The sequence below is a fragment of the Podarcis pityusensis genome, assembly GCF_964106645.2.
Source record: "Podarcis pityusensis genome assembly, chromosome: 5".
In the NCBI taxonomy this organism is placed as follows: Eukaryota; Metazoa; Chordata; class Lepidosauria; order Squamata; family Lacertidae; genus Podarcis; species Podarcis pityusensis.
Genome location: NC_138032.1, coordinates 97,876,156 through 97,898,023, shown reverse-complemented (window position 1 = coordinate 97,898,023; position 21,868 = coordinate 97,876,156). Strand labels below are relative to the sequence as shown.

The following is a 21,868-nucleotide window of genomic DNA, read 5'->3' as shown; positions in this document are numbered from 1 at the left end:
AGGCTGGGTGTTTGATGTTGAACGATGCCTCTCAGGTTTTCACAATTCAATGCAGTGTGTGGGGTGCTTCATGTCCCCCGCAGTGGTCTTCCTTCTTCTTGAGTTATAATTCCACCCATGCAGTTTCCTGTGTTCTCAAGCATGTGCTATCCTCAGCAAAGTTAACTGTATTCTTTGAAAAACAGGTGTGGCAAGCAGTGTTTCAGCTGTTTGCCAGAATACTATCCTACAATGAATTATGTTTAAACTGACTATTCAAATACAAGGTAGGTAACGTTAAAAAATTGGGCAAGAAAAGAGAGGTGCGGTAATAATAGTCATCCATGAGGGCTTCTTTCAGGATTGATTTTCCTGAGATAACACTCACCATAAGGGGTGAATTACAAGCTGAAGGAAGCTGAAATAGCACCGAGCAACACTGACAAAATTGGAAATTCTGACTTGAACCTCTTTTATCTTCAAATAAGTAACCCTGTAAATGAAAGCAGGATCTCTGGTATGCAGAGGTGGGTGAGGTGAATATTTCCTTAGAAACACAGAGTGACACACAAATGACCCAAAATAGTTGATATAAGAATCTAGTTGATATATGCCATCTGTGTAGAAATTCCTCATCTGCATAGAAAGCGGTTATTTTCTTCAGAAACAGACCCTGAAATAACTCATGAAGCTTAGCAGGAAACACAGGCCTTCCAGTCATTTGGTGGTAAATCCAAGAACTGGTCCACACAAACAGCAAATGACAGACTGTTACAGCTTTGCTGTGGGTGGGGGACCCACTGGCGGAGGAAGAGGTGTGCAGGGGGAGCGCACCGCCCCCGGCAGTGCAATCCTGGCAGGGAGCCATCGCGACTGCCCCCCCGCCCGCACTGGGCGCCATGAAGCTCCGCCACGGGGGGGGGGGGGGCTTAAACCCTGGAAATTTGCTTATTTGGGATGTGAAGGGAGAAATAGCAGCTGCAAAGGAATCCTTGGCTGGGTTATGTAAATCAGCATGGCTGGCTTAAAGGTAAAGGGACCCCTGACTGTTTTAGGTCCAGTCGCGAATGACTCTGGGGTTGCGGTGCTCATCTCGCTTTACAGGCTGAGGGAGCTGGCGTTTGTCCACAGACAGCTTCCGGATCATGTGGCCAGCATGACTAAGCTGCTTCTGGCGAACCAGAGCAGCGCACGGAAACGCTGTTTAACCTTCCCGCCAGAGGGGTACCTATTTATCTACTTGCACTTTGACGTGCTTTCGAACTGCTAGGTTGGCAGGAGCAGAGACCGAACAACAGGAGCTCACCGATCATTGAACGTGTTGATGGGCCATCAAAGAGGAATGCTTTGACCTGGGGAGTCAGATGTTACCAAGGTGATGGAGTGTGTGTTTGAAGTGACAGAAAAAGGGAGTTGCTGGCAAGAAGAAGCAGGAAGAAAGGCTGGGATCCATCGTTGGGAAGGCTGGCTGACTTGGAGAGATGCCTTGGACCCCAGGGCTGCACCGCTGTGAAGTACAAGCCCCTCTTGAAATGGCCATGCTGTAAGATCTGGACTCCCTCCATGCAGGTGAATAAATTATATTTCTTAAAGCTACGGCCGTCTCCACTGCGTCTCAATTCTCCAAAGGACCACAGACCCCCGGCGAGTGCCAGGAACCCCACGGGCTCCTGCCACTGCTGGGCAGAGAGAGGGGGAGGCACCCAACTTTTGTAACAATGCTAAATCAGTACCACTTCAGACTGTGGAATCACCGCATTGACTGCTCCTTTGTATTAAAACTGCAATGAAAACAAAAGCACAACTACACATAGACGAAGAGGGAAAGGGTTGTAGCTTAGCTTTCTTCCTTAGATGCTTCTCCCCAAGATTCTGGTGGAAAGTTGCTTTAAACAACACACTGCTGCCACCCATTTATGCAGAGGTTCATTCTAGGTGCTGGAAGAGGGGGAAAACAAGGTATGGAATGGGCCTTGCTGCAGAGGACAATTGGGCTTAACATGAAGACACTGGGATGCCCTCGCATGGATTGTAAGCAGATGGCAGAGCCTCAGGGAGTCCACCATCCACCCACTGCATCTTTGCATTTCTGCCAGGCTTGGAAGCCTCCTAGGGGCCAAGGATTCTGTTCTCAACAACCACAGTTTTCTGATTTGTATTTGTTTTCCCAAGCAAAGTGATGAAAGGATTTGTTCTATGATCACACCCTCTCTAATATGTAAACCAGGGATGGCCAGCTGGGTCCCTGTGAGCTTTATCTGGCAATTGAAGGGATTCCCCCACTCCCAGGTCTCTGATATCCATTCACAATTTTAATCAAAACATTGGTGCATTTTTTTATATTAAAAAAGTACCCTCTCTTGTACTTGCCAGGAACATAAAATTGCTTTCTAAAGTCCTGAGGGACAGAAATAGACATTTAGGGTAGAACTAAACACTGCCTTGGTATATGTGTGTTTTGGTGGTAAAAGACGATGCAGGGAAAGGATTTTCAGGGGAGAATCAGCAAACAAGGCAGAGTGCACAACTCTTCTCCCACCACGACTAGGCTGACTTTCCTACCCCCTCATCTACCGCCAAGTTCTCTTCCACCGTTTGAATCAGAATGGAGTGTGGAGAACAATGAAGTGGGGGAATAATTAAGAATCACTCCCCTTTCACCTTTTGATTCTCTCCTGGGAACAAAGCAGTCATTTGCAGAAAAAGGCAAATGCAGGCTGGAGAATCCCATGTTTTCTTCACATTACCTGTAGTTCTACCTACAGGTAGGTAGCTGCGTTGGTCTGCCGTAGTCAAAACAAAATAAAAAAAATCCTTCCAGTAGCACCTTAGAGACCAACTAAGTTTGTTGTTGGTATGAGCTTTCATGTGCATGCACACTTCTCCAGATACACCAACAGTTCTACTTTATTTTAAAATCTCTTTGGAGTGTTTGTTTCTAATGTAATGCCCTGGTCATTTGTATTTTCCCTTATATCTTCTTGCTCTTTCCCTTGTGGTCAGGGCTGTCAACGGGGAAGGGAACAAGGGCTACACCTGTACCAGGCCACAAGACAACAGGGCCCCCAGACTCTTAGCTTTCGTGTCTTTAAAAAAGAAAAGGAAGTCAGACATTTTTAATGAAAGTTATAAAACAAAGTGTGGAGACACTCTAAGGCTTTGGCAATTGACAAGCAACACCATTGCTAAGGACACTTAATTGCTGCTGCTAAGCAATTAGAGGAAAGAATGCTGATGATTCCTACCTGGGAGCAGCAGAAAAGAAAGCAGAAGCTTCTTGTTGCTGCTAACTTGATGCTGGACAGATGATGAAATCGAGGTACTTTTATTTGAGCACTTCCCTTGTTCCCACATTATTTCATTCATTTCCCACACGTGGTGCCTTGCAGAATAAAACACAATTGGCTGGCTCTGGTATGTTCTACTTAGAAGTTACTTAAAATAGATGAGGTTTATTTCCCACTGAGAAAAATTTGTGACACCCTCCACCCTGGATTTCCCATATCCTCCTTATAACCACTACTGGTCTGCTTTGCCACCACTGGGCTATTATTAATATACAGTCACGAATCAACAAATACAGCCATAAAATAAATAAACACCTTACAGCTGAAGTAAGTTAACATTCCTTTGGCCTTTTTTGTCTATATAATGATTTTTTTGTGTGTGTTTATCAAGGTCAGCAAAATGTTTGTGTGTTTGTTTGTGTGTGTGTATTGCATTGCTGAGAGTGAGAAACTGCACACATTCGTTGCTTATTATTTGTATATTGAACTTCCTCCAAGGAACACAAGGCTGTGTACATTGCTTCCCCTTCCCCCACCTTTTAATTTTCAGAACAGCTAGGTTGAGGGTTGGTGGTTCAGACACCAATGCTAGGAAGCTCTACAATTATATCATAGAATAATAGAATTGTAGAGTTGGAAGGGACCCTGAGGGTCATCTAGTCCAACTCTCTGCAAAGCAGGAATCCAACTAAAGCACCCCTGACAGATGGCCAGCCAACCTCTGCTTAAGGACCTCCAAGTGTGTTCCACTGTCAAAAAAAGTATGTTTAATTGATGCTATTTATAAGGGGTGGCATTTCTTTTATTTTTTGGTTTTGGTGTTTTGCTGTAATTATCAGGACTAGGAAACACTGGAGTTAAAGCAGTGAGTGACTTTTCTGGCTTTCTTTGCATGATCAGTGGGTGACATTATAAATTTGTATCTTGTTTTTATACCTAGGAGCTCAAGGTTATCCCTGCTTCCCGCCTTTATCTTTCCAACAGCCCTGTGAGGTGGACTAAGTCAAGTTAATATAAGCAGAAGTTATTGTCCATAGATCGCTGGAGGCAATGCCAGGCCCCGGAAATCCTCTTGGCATCCCTGCTTGTGTACTACATCGTCTTCTGGACCGATAATGGGGGGGGGGGGACCCAGATTATTTCAAGTGAGATTATTTTCAAGTTTAGTGATTAAAACAATGAGTTTTTAAAGAAAAGTGGCTTCCTGCACTTTTTTAAATGGATGCTAAGAACCATCTCTTAGTGGATAGCTCACATGAATTAAGAAAGAATTTTCCACCCTTTCCCATTGCGTTGTGTCACTGCATAGGCCTGCTACTACAGCTTTGCCGCGAATATAAGTCACACTAGACAGCAAATTCCATGGGCCAGCATAATAGACCCTATGTACCACAGCCCCATTCTTGTGGGACAAATTGCACATTCCCCAATTCCAAAATTGCTTTAAAAACTATGCCCCTTCAAAGCTATGAACAGCATTCTGCAATGTGTAACGTGCAATGTTGACTTCTGGAGATTTTTTGTGGGTGAACACATTCTGAAACCAACTGCAAGGTCAGTTTCATACTGGAAGGATTCTTTTGGGTGCACACAGGGACAAAGGCCTATGACTTCCTTCCCCAAGAGAACGTATTTATGGCTTCAAGTCTTGCAAACTAGCATCAGGTGGGTGAACCTGTTGACTTCTGGCAAAACTACCATGCTAGATGGCAGGGTCGGCCCTTGCAGATTCAGCAGCAAGGCTCCAGATGAGCAGCGTTGAGCAAGATTATCTAATTAAGAGTATATTGAATTAAGTTTTCTGCAGAATACTTTCTCAGGTGCTCATTGGGCTGTGGAGAAAGACTGCCTCAAAACGTCTGCCCCTTAGCTCTGGACTCCTGCTATCCCCTGAGCCAGAGGGGTCTGTCCCTGGGCACAACAAGGCACCAGATTTTTCATTTCATTTTACAATTTAAATTATTTAACTGCCTAAATACTGTGGGCAGAAGCTTCTGCTCTGTTAAATGAGGCAAAGGCTAGGCTGCCTAGTATTTATATCCAGTCCAGCCAATCTAGAGACTTTGAAGACCCTCCAATGTCCCTATTTTGCAGGGACAGTCACAGATTTACAGAAGCCGTCCTGGTTTCTCATTTGATCCTGGAATGTCCCGCTTTTCCTTAGGATGTCCCTATTTTTATTGGAGAAATGTTGGAGGGTATGGAGTTATGTGACCCACCCCCCAAGTCAAGTTGATAAGTAACTATGCAGCCTTTAGAAGACATCTGAAGACAGCCCTGTATAGGGAATTTTTTTAATGGTTAATGTTTTATTATGCTTTTATTATGCTTTTATATATGTTGGAAGCTGCCCAGAGTGGCTGGGGCAACCCAGTCAGATGGGCAGGGTATAAATAATAAAATTATTGTGGAATAGGATGTCCCTATTTTCATTCGAGAAATGTTGAAGGGTATGACTTTATTGTATGTGCTAATTAGGGATGGGCAAATCTGACAGTTCGTTTCCCTATTTTCCTCATTTTTTCTAGTCTTAAATAAAGTTCTCCACATTTCTGCATCGGTTTGATATATATGGCTCATGAAAATTCATAAGCATTTTAAAGTGTAATTCTCCTAATATACCTGTATTTGTACGCAATTGTGCCTAATAGACATTGTTTTGCTAGCGGTCTCCCTAATATAATCATTTATGTATGTTCTTTTCACAAATATATGCCTTTTTATGCAGCCTTTCCTCCATATGCATTTTTGTATTTTTTCTTTCAAGATTCAGACAAGTGCACATTTCAAAGGAGAGTTAGGTTTTGAGTTGCATATTGTTCTCAGAAGTACAAATTAGGCAGATTCACATTAAGATGTGAATTGAACCAAATTGTCCCCCATCTCTGTGGCTGGATCTAGACACATCAAAGAAGCACAGTGGTACCTCTAGTTAAGAACTTAATTCGTTCCGGAGGTCCGTTCTTAACTAGAGGCGTGCTTTCGCTAATGGGGCCTCTTGCTGCCGCTGCACCACCAGCACACGATTTCCATTCTCATCCTGGGACAAAATTCTCAACTCAAGGTAACTCTTTCAGGTTAGTGGAGTTTATAATCTGAAGCGTTTGTAACTCAAGGTACCACTGCATTTCAATTAAACACGTTGTAAATTTAAGTAGGGAAAATAGGTAGAGAAAAACTGGACTCCACAGCGCCACCTGGTGGCCAAATGTTACATTGCCGATGTTGTTGTCATTTAGTCGTGTCCGCCTATGTTGTTGTCATTTAGTCGTGTCCGACCAGAGCACTCCAGGCACTCCTGTCTTCCACTGCCTTCTGTAGTTTGGTAAAACTCATGCTGGTAGCTTCGAGAACACTGTCCAACCATCTCGTCCTCTGTCATCCCCTTCTCCTTGTGCCCTCCATCTTTCCCAACATTAGGGTCTTTTCCAGGGAGTCTTCTCTTCTCATGAGGTGGCCAAAGTATTCTTTCAGGTGTTAAATACCATCTATGTTGCATTTTAAGGTAATTTTCTTTCCGTATATAACACATAGTGAATTTCATATCTTCTTTCCACAATTTTCCCCATTGTTCAAACATAATATTTTTCCCAATATCTTGCACCCATTTAATCATTGATGCTTTAACCAATTCATCCTTTGTTTCCCACTCTAAAATCAGATTATACAATTTAGATATATTTTTTATTTTTCTTGTATTAAGTATTTATCGAATTTTGATATTTCTTTTTCAAATCCTAACTTTTTGTCTTTTGCTAATCTATACTTAATTTGAATATATTGGAACCAATCACTAATGTGAGCTTTAATTGCTGTGTAATCCTTTAATTCCAATTCTCCGTTTTCTCCCTTTAATACAGTTTTATAGGTAGCCCAATTTTCTTTCATATTTAATTTTTTCACTGTGACAATTTCTGCTGGCGATGCCCACCAGGGAGTTTTCGGTTCTAGGAGTCTTTTATATTTCTCCCATATTTTATATATAGATTTTCTGATTATATGCCCTAGGAAGCCTTTATGTACTCTCACTTTTTCATCTATTAGATAGGCATGCCATCCAAATCTTGTCTCTACTCCCTCTAAATCCAATACATCCGAGTCATCTAATTTGGGTCTCTCTTGATTATATATACACACACTGTGCTGCAACATTTAATCAATTAATTGGTTAGATTATTCAACTAAAGAGGTGTTCCCAATTAATGGGGAGCCAGATTTTAAAGCAGGATTTTAAAAGAGGCATTCTACCATTTCTCACACAGAGATCTGTATCATTTGAAGACAAATAACATACGATAAATATATATATACAAGGATTCATCAAACAATTGACAAATTCAGTAAGAAATAAGCCTGCTCCTACCTTCTAATGTTTTGGATAAGGATTGCAATAGTGATTAGTTGGTTGGCAAGCTCTTGGCACTTTTGATTAAACACATAATATACAGTATATTGTTGTTATGATTCATCAAATTATTGTAATTTAAACTGTTAGACTTCTGGTATTTTGGTTTTCCCAAAGTGAATCAGCGGGTGAAGTTTGTGGAAGCATTTATACGTATTCAGAACTAGCCGGATTATGCAGGGGAACATAATCCCTGAGGAATGTATGCAGGCAGGCCCTGGCTCACTTTGAAGGTTCTCTATAGGACAATAACGATAACAGAAATACCTCTTCAGACAATGAGAAATTGTGGATGTCAAAGGGGGATCTGTTGGTGGTGTCAACCAAGGCTCTCACCAGAAAGCACATGGTGGATATGGGTGGGTGCAGGAAGTGCCAGATTTACGTATAAGCTAAACAAGCTATAGCTTAGGGCCTCACTTTCATGGGGCCCCAAAATTTTTTTAAAGAAAAAACAACTGGATATACATTTCCAAAATATAAGATAAAAAACAAATGAAATAAAACCTACATACAGCAACAGTGTTTTGTGTTATGTAGGCTCCTATGCTTGTCGTGGTGAAGGGGCTTGAATAACTCAGAGAAGCTATGAGGTGGCCGTGCAGGGCCACCCAAGATGGACAGGTCAGAGTGGAGAGTTTTGACCAAATGTGATCCACCTGGAGCAGGAACCGGCAAGCCACTCCAGTATCCCTGCCAAGAAAACCCCATGGACAAAGACAACAGGCATATAAAAGTTATGACGCTGGAAGATGAGCCCCTCAGGTCGGAAGGCGTCCAACATGCTCCTGAGGAAGAGCGGAGGATAAGTACAAGTAGATTCAGAGCTGATAAAGCGGCTGGCCCAAAGCCGAAAGGTTGCTCAGTTACAGATATGCCTGGAAGCGAAAGGCAAGTCCAATGCTGTAAAGAAAATATTGCATAGGAACCTGGAATGTAAGAACCATGAACCTGGGTAAGTTGGATGTGATCAAAAATGAGATGGCAAGAATAAATATTGATATCCTGGGCAGCAGTGAACTAAAATGGATGGGAATGGGCGAATTCAGTTCGGATGACTATCATATCTACTACTGTGGGCAAGAAACCCATAAAAGAAATGGAGTGGCCCTCATAGTCAACAAAAGAGTGGCGAAAGCTGTACTGGGATGCAATCTCAAAAATGATAGAATGATCTCGATACGAATCCAAGGCAGACCTTTTAACATCACAGTAATCCAAGTTTATCCACCAACTACTGGTGCTGAAGAAACTGAAATTGACCAATTCTATGAAGACTTACAAGACCTTATAGAAGTGACACCAAAGAAGAATGTTCTTCTCATTATAGGGGATTGGATTGCTAAAGTAGGGAGTCAAGAGATAAAAGGAACAACTGGCAAGTTTGGCCTTGGAGTTCAAAACGAAGCAGGGCAAAGGCTAATAGAGTTCTGTCAAGAGAACAAGCTGGTCATCACAAACACTCTTTTCCAACAACACAAGAGACGGCTTTACACATGGACATCACCAGATGGGCAGCATCAAAATCAGATTGATTATATTATCTGCAGCCAAAGATGGAGAAACTCTATACAGTCAGCAAAAACAAGACCTGGAGCTGACTGTGGCTCAGATCATCAGCTTCTTATAGCAAAATTCAAGCTTAAACTGAAGAAAGTAGGAAAAACCACTGGGCCGGTAAGATACAATCTAAGTCAAATCCCTTATGAATACACAGTGGAAGTGAGGAACAGGTTTAAGGATGTAGATTTGGTGGACAGAGTGCCTGAAGAGCTATGGATGGAGGCTCGTAACATTATACAGGAGGCAGCAACGAAAACCATCCCAATGAAAAGGAAATGCAAGAAAGCAAAGTAGCTGTCCAACGAGGCCTTACAAATAGCGGGGGAGAGAAGGCAAGCAAAATGTGAGGGAGATAGGTAAAGATACAGGAAATTGAATGCAGATTCCCAAAAAATAGCAAGGAGAGACAAGAAGGCCTTCTTAAACGAGCAATGCAAAGAAATAGAGGAAAACAATAGAATGGGAAGAACCAGAGATCTGTTCAAGAAAATTGGAGATATGAAAGGAACATTTCGTACAAAGATTACCATAATAAAGGACAAAAGTGGTAAGGACCTAACAGAAGCAGAAGACATCAAGAAGAGGTGGCAAGAATACACAGAGGAATTATACCAGAAAGATATGGATGTCTCGTACACCCCAGGTAGTGTGGTTGCTCACCTTGAGCCAGACATCCTGGAGAGTGAAGTCAAATGGGCCTTAGAAAGCACTGCTAATAACAAGGCCAGTGGAAGTGATGATATTCCAGCTGAACTATTTAAAAATTTCAAAAGGTGATGCTGTTAAGGTGCTACACTCAATATGCCAGCAAGTTTGGAAAACTCAGCAGTGGCCAGAGGATTGGAGAAGATCAGTCTACATCCCAATCCCAAAGAAGGGCAGTGCCAAAGAATGCTCCAACTACCGCACAATTGCACTCATTTCACACGCTAGCAAGTTTATGCTTAAAATTCTACAAGGAAGGCTTAAGCAGTATGTGGACCGAGAACTTCCAGAAGTGCAAGCTGGATTTCGAAGGGGCAGAGGAACCAGAGACCAAATTGCAAACATGCAGTGGATTATGGAGAAAGCTAGAGAGTTCCAGAAAGACATCTACTTCTGCTTCATTGACTATGCAAAAGCCTTTGACTGTGTCAACCACAGCAAACTATGGCAAGTTCTTAAAGAAATGGGAGTGCCTGATCACCTCATCTGTCTCCTGAGAAATCTCTATGTGGGACAAGAAGCTACAGTTAGAACTCAGATATGCAGATGACACAACCTTGATGGAAGAAAGTGAGGAGGAATTAAATAACCTTTTAATGAGAGTGAAAGAGGAGAGTGCAAAATATGGTCTGAAGCTCAACATCAAAAAAATGAAGATCATGGCCACTGATCACTGAAGAATTGATGCTTTTGAATTATGGTGCTGGAGGAGACTCTTGAGAGTCCCATGGACTGCAATAAGATCAAACCTATCCATTCTTAAGGAAATCAGCCCTGAGTGCTCACTGGAAGGACAGATCCTGAAGCTGAGGCTCCAATACTTTGGCCACCTGATGAGAAGAGAAGACTCCCTGGAAAAGACCCTGATGTTGGGAAAGATGGAGGGCACAAGGAGAAGGGGACAATAGAGGATGAGATGGTTGGACAGTGTTCTCGAAGCTACTAGCATGAGTTTTACCAAACTGCAGGAGGCAGTGGAAGACAGGAGTGCCTGGCGTGCTCTGGTCCAGGGGGTCACGAAGAGTCGGACATGACTAAATGACTAAACAACAAACAACAAAGGCTCCTATGATGTAATTAATGGTCCCCGTCTGCTAGGCTGCTCCTTAAAGTATCACTGGTTTGCTCATTTCTAAATATAGGGTGCCTACATTTTGCATGGATGGGTTGCTATTAATATACTTCTTAATTGTATTTCAGTTCAACAATTACTTTGATAAAATACATATTTTGTTATGTGCAAATGGCTTTAAATACCTATTAAGTCCATCAGTTACCACATAGCATATATTCAACAACAAAAAAGCAAAAATTTGTTGTTGACAAAGGATAGCTGGACATATAAAGGGCCCTATTACCTTCAGTAGCTTAGGGCCGCATCAAACCTAAATCCGGCCCTGGGCGCAGTGTTGTCTGCAGCATCCCATCCAAGCTGATCTTTAGCTTGAGAGTTACAGGATGAGGCAGTCATGTAAATGCCACTCAAATCACTCAAAAGTTATGCAAACCAGGGTTTGTGCATAGCTGTCAACCTTCCCTTTTTTTGCGGGAAATTCCCTTATTCCAGCACCGTTTCCCACTGCTTCCCGCTGCTATCCCGGATTGTTAGATATCTCGTAGACTGTCCCCGTAGACTCATTCGAGGCTGCTGATCCCTTATTTTCAAATCTGAAAGTTGACAGCTGTGGGTTTGTATTGGATTGCATTAAGTAGAACTGGCTCAAGTTATATTGGCACCTGAGGTGAACTACAAAATGGTTCTTCCCTGTCCAGAGAAGAAGGGGTGAGTGATGATCTCCATCAGGAACAAGGGAGGAGGAAAATCTACACTAGGAACAAGGATGACTGGTGGTGGAATCAAATCAACTTTCTCTGACAATTGAAAAGGCAATCAAAGTCCATTGTGGGGGTGTCTGTGCTCTAAAGCATGCCAAGTGGGTGCAGAATCCAGGAGACCCCAGAGGGCACCCCCCAGGGGTGGGAGGAGACTAGCAGTGTCTCTTACTTGCTGAGAGGCTGCTTCAGAGGCAGGATTGGGGGGGGGGGGGCTGCTGCTGAGGCGGTGGCAGATCTCCAAGGAGTGCTCTTGCTGCTGAAAAGACAGCAGCAGCAGGTGATGCATTCTTTGGAGGTCAGATTTGCTGCCCCTGTGGATCCTGCCACCTGAGGTGGCCACTTCCCATTGCATTATGGGTGGGCCAACACTGGCATTTACAGCCGAAGCCCATGGTAGCGCTACTGGAAGTCTGCTGAGGCTGTTTAAAAACTGTGGCATTCACCAGCTGAGCTGGTTGTGTGAATGGGCATCACATTTCCATTGCTTCTGAAGTGAATACGTTTTAGTTTACATCTCATGTAAATACCCTCAAGAAAAAAAATTTCTTCTTCTAATGAATCTCAGAAATGATGTTCACTGCAGAAGACACATGAGCCTGGAGATTCGGCTCAGAGTCAGAGCCACAAGTAGAATCGCCCCACCACAGTGCAATATGGAGCAAGCTTATTGGATTTCCATTTCATCATTGCATGTGCCAACAATGATTTCTTGAAGCCTGAAGTGGAAAACAAAATTGAAAGCACAAAAACATATGCAGATGAAATCTAGAGCCAGAGAAGCTTCTGCCAATGCTCGGCCACTTATGTATGCTCAGAAATATTTACTTAGGAATTCTTAATTAAATAAACCATCCAGTAGTGAGATCCTATTTCAGATGTGTCACAGTGCCACCACAAAATATATCAGCCACTCTTTGTCTATATATATATACACATGCCATTGAAGAGTAGGTTCTCTCTTTACTCTGTTAACTAATTGACCTGGACTGCCCCTTCTGTTAATGGAATATGTGTGTGGCTAGCTTCCTTCAGTCCATGCCTTGTACTCATTCTTTGCCCACAGTGATTGGCGCTTTCTGACAGATAGAAGTAGCACCTCAGCAATCCTGCAAGAGCCCATTGTGTATACTAATGCACCAAAACTCAGTGACTATATAAGCAGACGTACAGATCCTGCTTCAAATGCCAGCAGCCTCTGGTGTGTCAGGCTAGAGACCTTTCTCAGCCCTGCTGCCTGAGAGATCCCTTGAACTGGAGATGCCAAGAACTGAACCTGGGCCTTTCTGCATGTAAAGCATGTTTCCTCTCCATGTATTGGGGGGTTAGAGTGATCCAGAGGCATACCTGGGGGTTGGTGAAAACGGCGCCCACTGAGGGCGCGGGTATAGGGGTGGTGGTGCAAAAATCAACTCAGAAATCAGCCCCTAGTTATGTGTGTAAGGTTGTGCATTTAGACAAGATGCTGACAACTGGGAGCTGAGCAGTAGGAAAAATGGCAAGGCGGTATGAAGGTTGACTGCTGGAGACTATGGAGTGTATGAGATATATGTGTGTGGCAGTGCGCCACCACTGTTGCAGTGAGATCAAACATGGGAGGAGCTTCCCCTAGTTCTTGCACCATGGCACAAAAGCGTGTGAATTTTTTCACCCTTCCTCCTCACCTCACCTTCACTTCAGATGCTTTGAGTGCTTTGGTTGCATAAAATGTAGTAATTTCTAATGTAGCTATTGGAGTAAAGTGATTTGAGGGGCAGGAGGTGTCGATACAGTTCCTTGCCAAGGGTGCCAGGGAGTTATCACAGACTGAGGTGAATTTGCAGGAATTGTTATGCAAGTCAACATTTTCAAGGGTGGAAGGGATTTCTGTGCATCTTCCTTAAGATGGTTGAGTTGGTGGCAAGGAAAAATAAAACAAAACGTTTCATCCCCTTTATTTCTAAGTACCTCTTTTCTTGGTGTTATTTACATTTTTGTTGTGTTGCTGTTTATGATTGCCATTCCAGCAGCTATAAGAACTATATTCCACTTTATGCAGCCACTGGGATACACCAGTATTCTCTGAACAGGTCATTTAGGCTTGTTGGGGATAATTTGAATTCAGCCAAATGTAAACCAATATTCCCAATGGGGAAGACATAAAACATGAATTGAAATGGTGCATTTTCAAATGATCTCAGGGACATGATCCAGGGAGTAGCAACTTAGCTGTAGCTTCCTGGCATGGAGACACACCCCTCGTGATTATAATGTACATAACTGTGTAAGGTATAAATATGAGAAAACTGGTCCTAAGAAGGCATTTAAGTCATCCTGAGCACAGAAAAAGCATCCCTTCCCCTTCCTTCGTGCTGTAAGTAAGATTTAAATGCCTCTCTAGTGTTGTAGTAGAACCTTAACATTAGATCCTCCATCCCCATATCAGCAGAGAACATCTCTTTGTTATTTTGAAACTAAATGTACATAGTCTATAATTCCATAAACTATTAACTGGGGATGGAATTTATATATCCTATGCAGTATTAAATCACATAGTAACCTGAATCCAATGAATCTGAATTTTTATATATTAAAAATATTATAATATGTTTCAGGCCCGTCGACTCTGCAAAGATATTGTGGGGGCTGACGCTCAGCTTCCATGACCAGTGGCTCTTCCACTTCCTCCACCTTCTGCCACCACCACGGGTCAGGGGCTGCTTCCCCTATGTGGCAGAAGAAGGAGGAGCCTCCATACCCCTGGCTCACGCAACTGCACGAAGCCAGGATGCCGCACATGACAGCATCACATCTGGGCGACACGGCCAGATGAACATTGAGGGGGCTCGCCCCCCACTAACAAATATTGGCGGAGCTCAAAGGGGTTCAGCCCCATGGAGTCTGCACTCCTGATGTGCTCCTACATTCTGGCACGAAGAGTTATTTCAATTAATTAATTCTTTATCCCACCATTCAACCAAATTGAATTCTCAAAGCACCCTAGATTGAGCTGGTTAGCCAAACTGAATAAAATCTCTCAATATTTTAACAAGGAGAGCCAAGCCAGCAGATGGGGAATGGTTAGAGCATGCCCAGAAGGGAACCTTGCCCGATGGGGGGAGAGAAGATTGTTGCAGGGGGGAAACTCTCTGTGGGTTCTACCGTAGGCCACCATATTTTGTCTATCTTTGTGGGGAAATGGCACTCTTATATTGCTGGGCTTTTTGTAAATGTGGTTGGGTGGGTGGGGGAACACAGAAAATTGAGAGAAATCTCGTTGTTGACCCATTCAAGCAACCTGTGATATTTCCACATTTTTTTAAAAAAAAGGTTCCATGTGATTTGCCATGGGGAGAAGCCAGGCTAAAACCTTTTTGCTTAACATGTTTAGTAATGTGTGTGTGTGGGGGGGGGGCATCCAGAGGTGTAGTTGCCCCAGTTGCATTTTGAATTGGTACATTCCATCAAGAGCCGTACAATGTGGAATTTGGCTCCAATTCAAGTAAGTAACTAATAAAATCTGGAGTTACTTCAACTTTTGTTTTAGGTCAACTTCTGTTTACAACACTAAAAAGATTAGGGACTGGTCATTAGTTCACTTGATGATAAACCAAATAGCTCTCTACTTTCCCCCAGTCACTTATTGCTACTGATACCCAAGCTATGCTGTATAGCTTAGTCTGATACTTTTATGCAGTGTAATCTGGTCACACATGGCACTAGAAGTCTTGATAAAACACGGCATTCAGGATTTCCTCTGATAAAAAAGGATATTGCACTGTGAGGAAAGATTAAATAGGTGCCAGTGCCAAAATACAGCACATTAATTTGTTTTTCAGCTGCTATGAAGCAAAAACACCCTCAAATCCAGCTGCAGATGTAGCTCACAATATGCCAAGACCTAAATGTGCAACATACCACATTAGAATGTGTGACAAACAAAATGAGGAAGCCTGCAAGGAATAGCTCAAGAGGAAGCCTGAAATTGTTAGGCACATTTATTTAATATAAATAAAGAATTTTCCAAACCTCAGTCTCATGACTCAGCATTTCTGCTGGCAATCATTTATGGCAACCACTTAAGAGTGAGATAAAAGCAAAGCTGGAGGATATATTGGTAAGGCTGAGCCAAAAGAGGACTAAGACCCCACCCCCAACAGCAGCTATATATTTTTAAAGGAAACAAATGCCTTATATTTTGTATATATTTGTCTAATATTTTCTAGCTCTGTAAGAATCTAAAGTTAGAACACAGTGAATAGTTGTAAAGGTGGGCAGGTTTGCATGGGAGCAGGTGGTCATTTGGGCACCCTGAGTCCAGACCACCTCAGGCTTAAAGGACAAGCCAATTGGAAGCCAAGGACATTTATTGTCTAAGGACAGGTGCTTGCATGCTGCCTTGTGAGGATGCATGTGAAGCTTGCATTCTGAGCAAAAAGGACATGGAATTATCGCGCAAAGCCACAGGTACCTATTCTATACACACAAATTTCTTCTTTGAATGGCAGCTGCCTCCTCTACAGCAGCACCTTCAAAGCCATGCCTTGCCTGGATCTCTGCATTCCACTGTGGTTTTGTACATGAGCCATCATGAAGCATACTCTGTTGGCATTCGAGATTAAATGAGTTGATCAGCAAATATTATTTTTGTATTATGTTAGTCACTGAGAATGGCATTGCAATAATGCTTTGTATGGGACTGTAATGCTTTGGAATTTGATTGGATTGCCTGTAAAATAAGTGCAAAATTTATTCTCCCTCTGATCACTGAAATCACCCAGAAAGCTAAGAGCCTGAGCTCTGAATCATAGAAGCCCTGGGGGGGTTTCAAGAGCCACTGCTATGAACTCTCTAGTTTGTGTAAATTTTCTCAGTTATGACAAGTACTTTAATTGCTATAAAGCAGTATATCAGTATATTATTGTCAAGAAACAGGGATGGCCTTATAAACTTCCTACATCACCAGGACCATAGCACTTTTCAGGGAATGTCAGTTCCATTTCAGATACAGATGTGAGAGATGCTACACAACAGTCATACATGGACATTCATCACTGCATTCCTTCATTCAATTCATTCATTCATGGACTGCAGCATCAAATGGTGGCTTCTATATGTGAATAAGCCATTGCAGAACATGGAGGTAAGCTGGCTTCTATACATGGGGCAGAATCAGGTAGTAGAGACTTAACATTGGTAGAATGGTCTGCACCACTTCAGACTACAGGTGTGTGGTCATATTCTTTCAAGTCTCCCTTTTGTTAAACAAACAGCCTTCCTGTATAGCGGGGAGGAGAGTGACCTATGGCCTTCACTCTTGAGATGCTAAACTTTGACTTCTGGGGAGGATTTTTTGGTCTGTTTTATGTAGGGGAGCAGTAAAAATGCAATTGCTCCCTCCATGCATGGTACAGAGTGGGACAGTCTGTTCTACCATCTCAAGCCTGATTCCGTTCCATGTGTAGATCCAGCCCTGGAAGTTTCATGTTGCTTCATGTACTCCTTCTGTTTTTAAATTATTCTTTTTGTAAGCTACTTTGAGTGACTGCTATTGGAAGGGTGGTATAGATATAAATAAAGACAATTCTCTCAGTGGAGCCAGTTCACACATTCAGCTATGGGACATCAAGAGATGTGCATACACAGTGTGAAGCAGCCTGATTGTTGGGCTCAGTAAGTGTGATGCTACACAGAAGCATGCATGGCTATGGAAGGAGGAAAAGTATAAGAGGGACAAAAGAAGCTGCCTTAAATTGAAACAGATAATTGGTTCATCTAGCCTAGTATCTGGTCCTCTGAGGTCTCAAGTAGGCATGTTTCTGCTACTGAAGAGTCTTTTTAACTGGAGGGATTTTGAATATGAGCTGGGGATGGGACCCAACCTTCTGCCTGAAAAGCGTATGGTCAGTCACTGATGTCTTAGGTCGCCTATAGTGAAAGTAGCAAGGATAATAAAGAGAGCCTACTGGACCCTAAGATGGGTTTGAAGCAAGAATGGATGAGCATCAGCTGATCAAATGATCAGAGATTAGGTCACATGGACTGTTGTGAAAGAATGGAAGCCAGGACCTCCAGCAGGAAGCATCTGTGGAAATAGAGGACCTATTCACTCCTCCAAGTCATAGACAATGCTTCATCATGACTGTGCCATCCTGGAGTGGTTTCCAACAATACACAAAGTACAATAATATATACAACATAACAAAAATTAAAAGCAATGAATAAAACCAACAATAGAGCGACAGCATGAAAACAATTAAGCCAGCCTGCAGGAGGCCCTGTTTGGTGACAGCGAGTGCCAGGACCAGGCCTGATCAATTAGAATCCTTAACAGGTCCAAGAATTCCAGAATCCAATGTAACAATGAGCATGTTAATATTCTGTTTGCATTTCTTTAATGCCTGGGAAAGGGAACTTCTGCTGCTGGGAAAGGGAACTTCAAAATAGATATGGTTATTCCCTATAACATTTCAACACTTGCATTTGCATAGTTCACTGTACCAATATACAAGGGCTCCAAGACTGGCTAAGGACTCCACTACTTTAAACGCTCCCATTTTCACTTTCCACAAAGCACAAGGAAGCTTAGAGGTTGCATAAGACATCCCTCAAGTTCACATCACACACCTTGTCTCTACCTGGCTAAGGTGTTCGTCAAGGATGCCTTGCTCTAAAGCACAACCTTGGAAATGGCATTACATATATTGTATTGTGTTTCAGTCTCTGCTGCAAGCTTTTTCTCTTCTTTTATTTGCTGCATGTAGTTAATGGATGGTGGACTTGCAGGACTGGTGCCATGAATGCTGTGGGCAGTGAGAGTACCCATGACTCATATCTAGTGAAAAACCTTATCTAATATAATGTTGAATAAAGACATTCCATCTAAACAAAAAGTTGTCCTGTCTGATGTTCTGTTCCTTCAAATTTGTTAGTTTAGCTAACAACATCTGTTGTACCACTCTGTAATGGATGAGAAGTCATCAGATCCCCATTAGTTTCAATGGGTCAACTCTGAGTAAAACTTAGTTGAATACCACCCCTGCTATTCAAGCTTCCTCTCCAACACTGTGGTGCTGTTTGACCTTCAGCTTTGGATATTAGAATGGAAACCACTGCGAGGCTCGTAGCGGCTGCCTATGTATTGCAGTGCAAATGTTGCATTTTATGGAATGAACTCCCTATGGAGATCTGGTGACCACTGACTATGAGGGGCTTTCACAGACAATTAAAGGCCTTTTAGTTTTCTACAGCATTTCTTGACTATTTAGTACTTTATTGATTCTGGTTGCTTTAGTTCTTGAAATTATATGACTATATGGATGTTCTGTTATTTATTGTAAAGGTTTCATGTACATTGCAAACTGCTTTGAGATAAGTGAAAAGCAGTATATAAGTTTTTAAAATAATAAATAAAGCATTACAATCTCTTGCTCTGGCGTTAAAGCCATAGCTTAGTCCTCCTGGTTCATTTTGAAGCACAACTAGTTTCCAGCAGGGTCAGCTCCCCTTTGCTAAGGGCACTGCAGGCTCAAAACTGTTTATCACTGAGATAGCATAATGCAGAAGACAAAAACTTTAATGAAAATTGTAAGCGTGTCTGCTGCAGTTATTGAAAATGTTTCTTTTACTCTGTCTAAATGTTTGAGACACTTCTGTGAAAAGTTCCAGACCGTTTTCCAGGTCTGAAAAACCTGACTCTGAAATTTGTGCTCGCAAGCTCCTATTAATCATTCATCACCTCGTGTTTATAATAATGAGCGTGAATGTTGGTTGAATAAAGTCATCCCCTACTTTTTATGTTGTGGTTTAAAATTAGAAAGGGATGAACTGGCTTGAAAGCATTCTGCAGTGAGGCGGAGCCAGTGCCCACTAAACTTAATCTGCCCTTCAGTTAGCAAGATTTCCAAAAATCCAAATCAGATTTTTAATATCTATTTCTCACATCTCCTCATTGCCTCGTATGATCACAGGCAGAAGCTGGAAGTGCCAGCGTTTTGTAAGACAGATTGCACATGTGGTAACTCTGGCCCAAGCAAAACTAGGCATTACCGAAAGTCATGCAAGGTTTCCAGCCCCACTGCCAGACCAAAGAGGTTGGGATAAGTGTGCGTAATTATAGGAGCCCCCTTCCAGCCCTTTTGCTCTTAGCCAGTTGCCTTGTCCAGCATGCTATGCTATCAAGGAAATGGAATTAATGGCTTCCATTAGCTCTAATGCTTCTTCTCTGCTTTCCTTTAGAGCTTTGTCATCTGTGGTGGCTTTAGGAGCAAACATAATCTGCAACAAAATCCCAGGCTTGGCCCCTCGGCAGCGAGCAATCTGCCAGAGCCGTCCCGATGCCATCATAGTGATCGGAGAAGGGGCCCAGATGGGGATCAATGAATGCCAGTACCAGTTCCGATATGGCAGGTGGAACTGCTCAGCCCTGGGAGAGAAAACAGTCTTTGGTCAAGAGCTCCGAGTAGGTAAGGGATTCCTTCAAGTCATGTTGGAGAGGAAAAGCATATTAACAGGCATACAATAGATGCCAAATGTCATTATCATCCTCAGTAGATCAGATAACCTCTCTCTCTCTCTCTCTCTCTCTCTCTCTCTCTCTCTCTCTTTCTCTTTCTCTTTCTCTTTCTCTTTCTCTCTACATGTTAATGTGGCAAGTCAAATGTCAATATATTGGCACAGATTAATGAAACCAAGTGGCATAACTCTGGCGCGTATGCAACGTGGAACCTTAGTAACCCTGTTTAAAATTGTTTGAGGCATTTCCCCTTTAGCCCAGAAAGCTCTTCAGTACTGTGTAGTCCTAGTGCCTGTTCCCCCCTCTTAGCATCTAAAGGGCATCAATTCATATGTAGATTAGAAATATTCGTTCATGTGAATTGGCCCTGCATCCTCCACTATGCTATATTAGTAGTGATCCGCAAGTCTCTTGGGCTCATTTTGAAATTGGAACTGGTAACTGACTGCATCCTTAGAACTGCCGCAGACATTTTTTAAAATGAATTTGAAACAAATTTTGGGTTCCATATTGGAGCCAATTATGGGGAAGGGTTTTCTTCTTTTTTGTGTGTGTTGGTAATATGCTGGTAGCATGTGAACATGGACCTAATATTGTACTAGTATGGAAAATGACTGTCTTTGCTGGAAGATGATGGTCTTCACATTCAAAGTTTCAGGGTGAACAACTATCAGTTGTATCTCTGGTAAGAATTGGGCCTTTTTCCATCCCTGAACTACATTAACCAAAATATTCACCAAGTTCGTGAACTTGTTCAGTGAACCTGGGGAACTCCCAAAAATGTCTGACTCTGATTGATGTGGTGCTTGGTGGCTTTTTATGGTTTAAACCAAACTCAGACTAAACATGGCCATTTCAGCTGTGTTTTGCTTTGGGATTGTAGGTTCATCTGAAGCCAAAGCAGAAGGTTAAGTAGAGGGGGAAGAAACCACAAGAATAATAATAGCTGGGGAAAGGGGGACTCTAGAACACCTTCAGAGGAATGTAGGATCTGCAGATTTTCAGTAATTTATGATTAAAAGACTGATTGAATAATTTAAGGGCTAGACTCTGATCTGCTCCTGTGATAACAGACTGCTTTAAGTCAGGGGTGATAACTCTTAGTTTGGGGGCCTAATCTCTGCCCCACAAGCATTTTTTTCTGCTTTCCCCAAGACCCCACAGATTTTGGCAGAAGTGGAAAAGAAAAGAAAAAGAAAGTCAACACAGTGTTGGGGTGGGCAGAACCCAGTGCACTGATGGGGAGGCAAACCACCCCCCTCCCAAATTACTTGAGTGAACAGGGTGCAATAATTGCCACAGCTCAGCTGAGGAAGTGGGGCTGTGTGCTCACATATGTCTGCCTGGGTGTACTCTCTCTCTGTGGGGTGTGTGTGTGTGGTCTTGTGGACCTCAGAGTGTTGGCCAAGGTTGAATATAGTCCCTGGGTCAAAAAGCATTAGCCACTGCTACCTTAAGTCTATTTATCATCTGGGAAGTCAGCAGCATAGTGACCATGGTTTAGTGGCAATGGACATCAGCTGCATGCAGGAAGCCCCAGCTGCAGTCTCTGGCAAAGAACTCCACCAAAGACCATGTGGAGCTTTGATGAACCCATAATCA

At 42.6% G+C, this 21,868-nt stretch overlaps 1 protein-coding gene across 3 annotated transcripts in view; it reads left to right on the top strand.

Annotated features, from left to right (window-relative positions):
* WNT7B (Wnt family member 7B) overlaps positions 1-21,868 on the top strand; it is a 123,390-nt gene that overhangs the window by 72,604 nt on the left and 28,918 nt on the right. For all 3 annotated transcript variants that reach the window (XM_081005685.1, XM_081005684.1, XM_081005683.1), the window contains exon 2: positions 19,990-20,216. In XM_081005685.1, the coding sequence (XP_080861811.1) occupies positions 19,990-20,216 (227 nt within the window). The remainder of the gene's footprint in view (positions 1-19,989; positions 20,217-21,868) is intronic.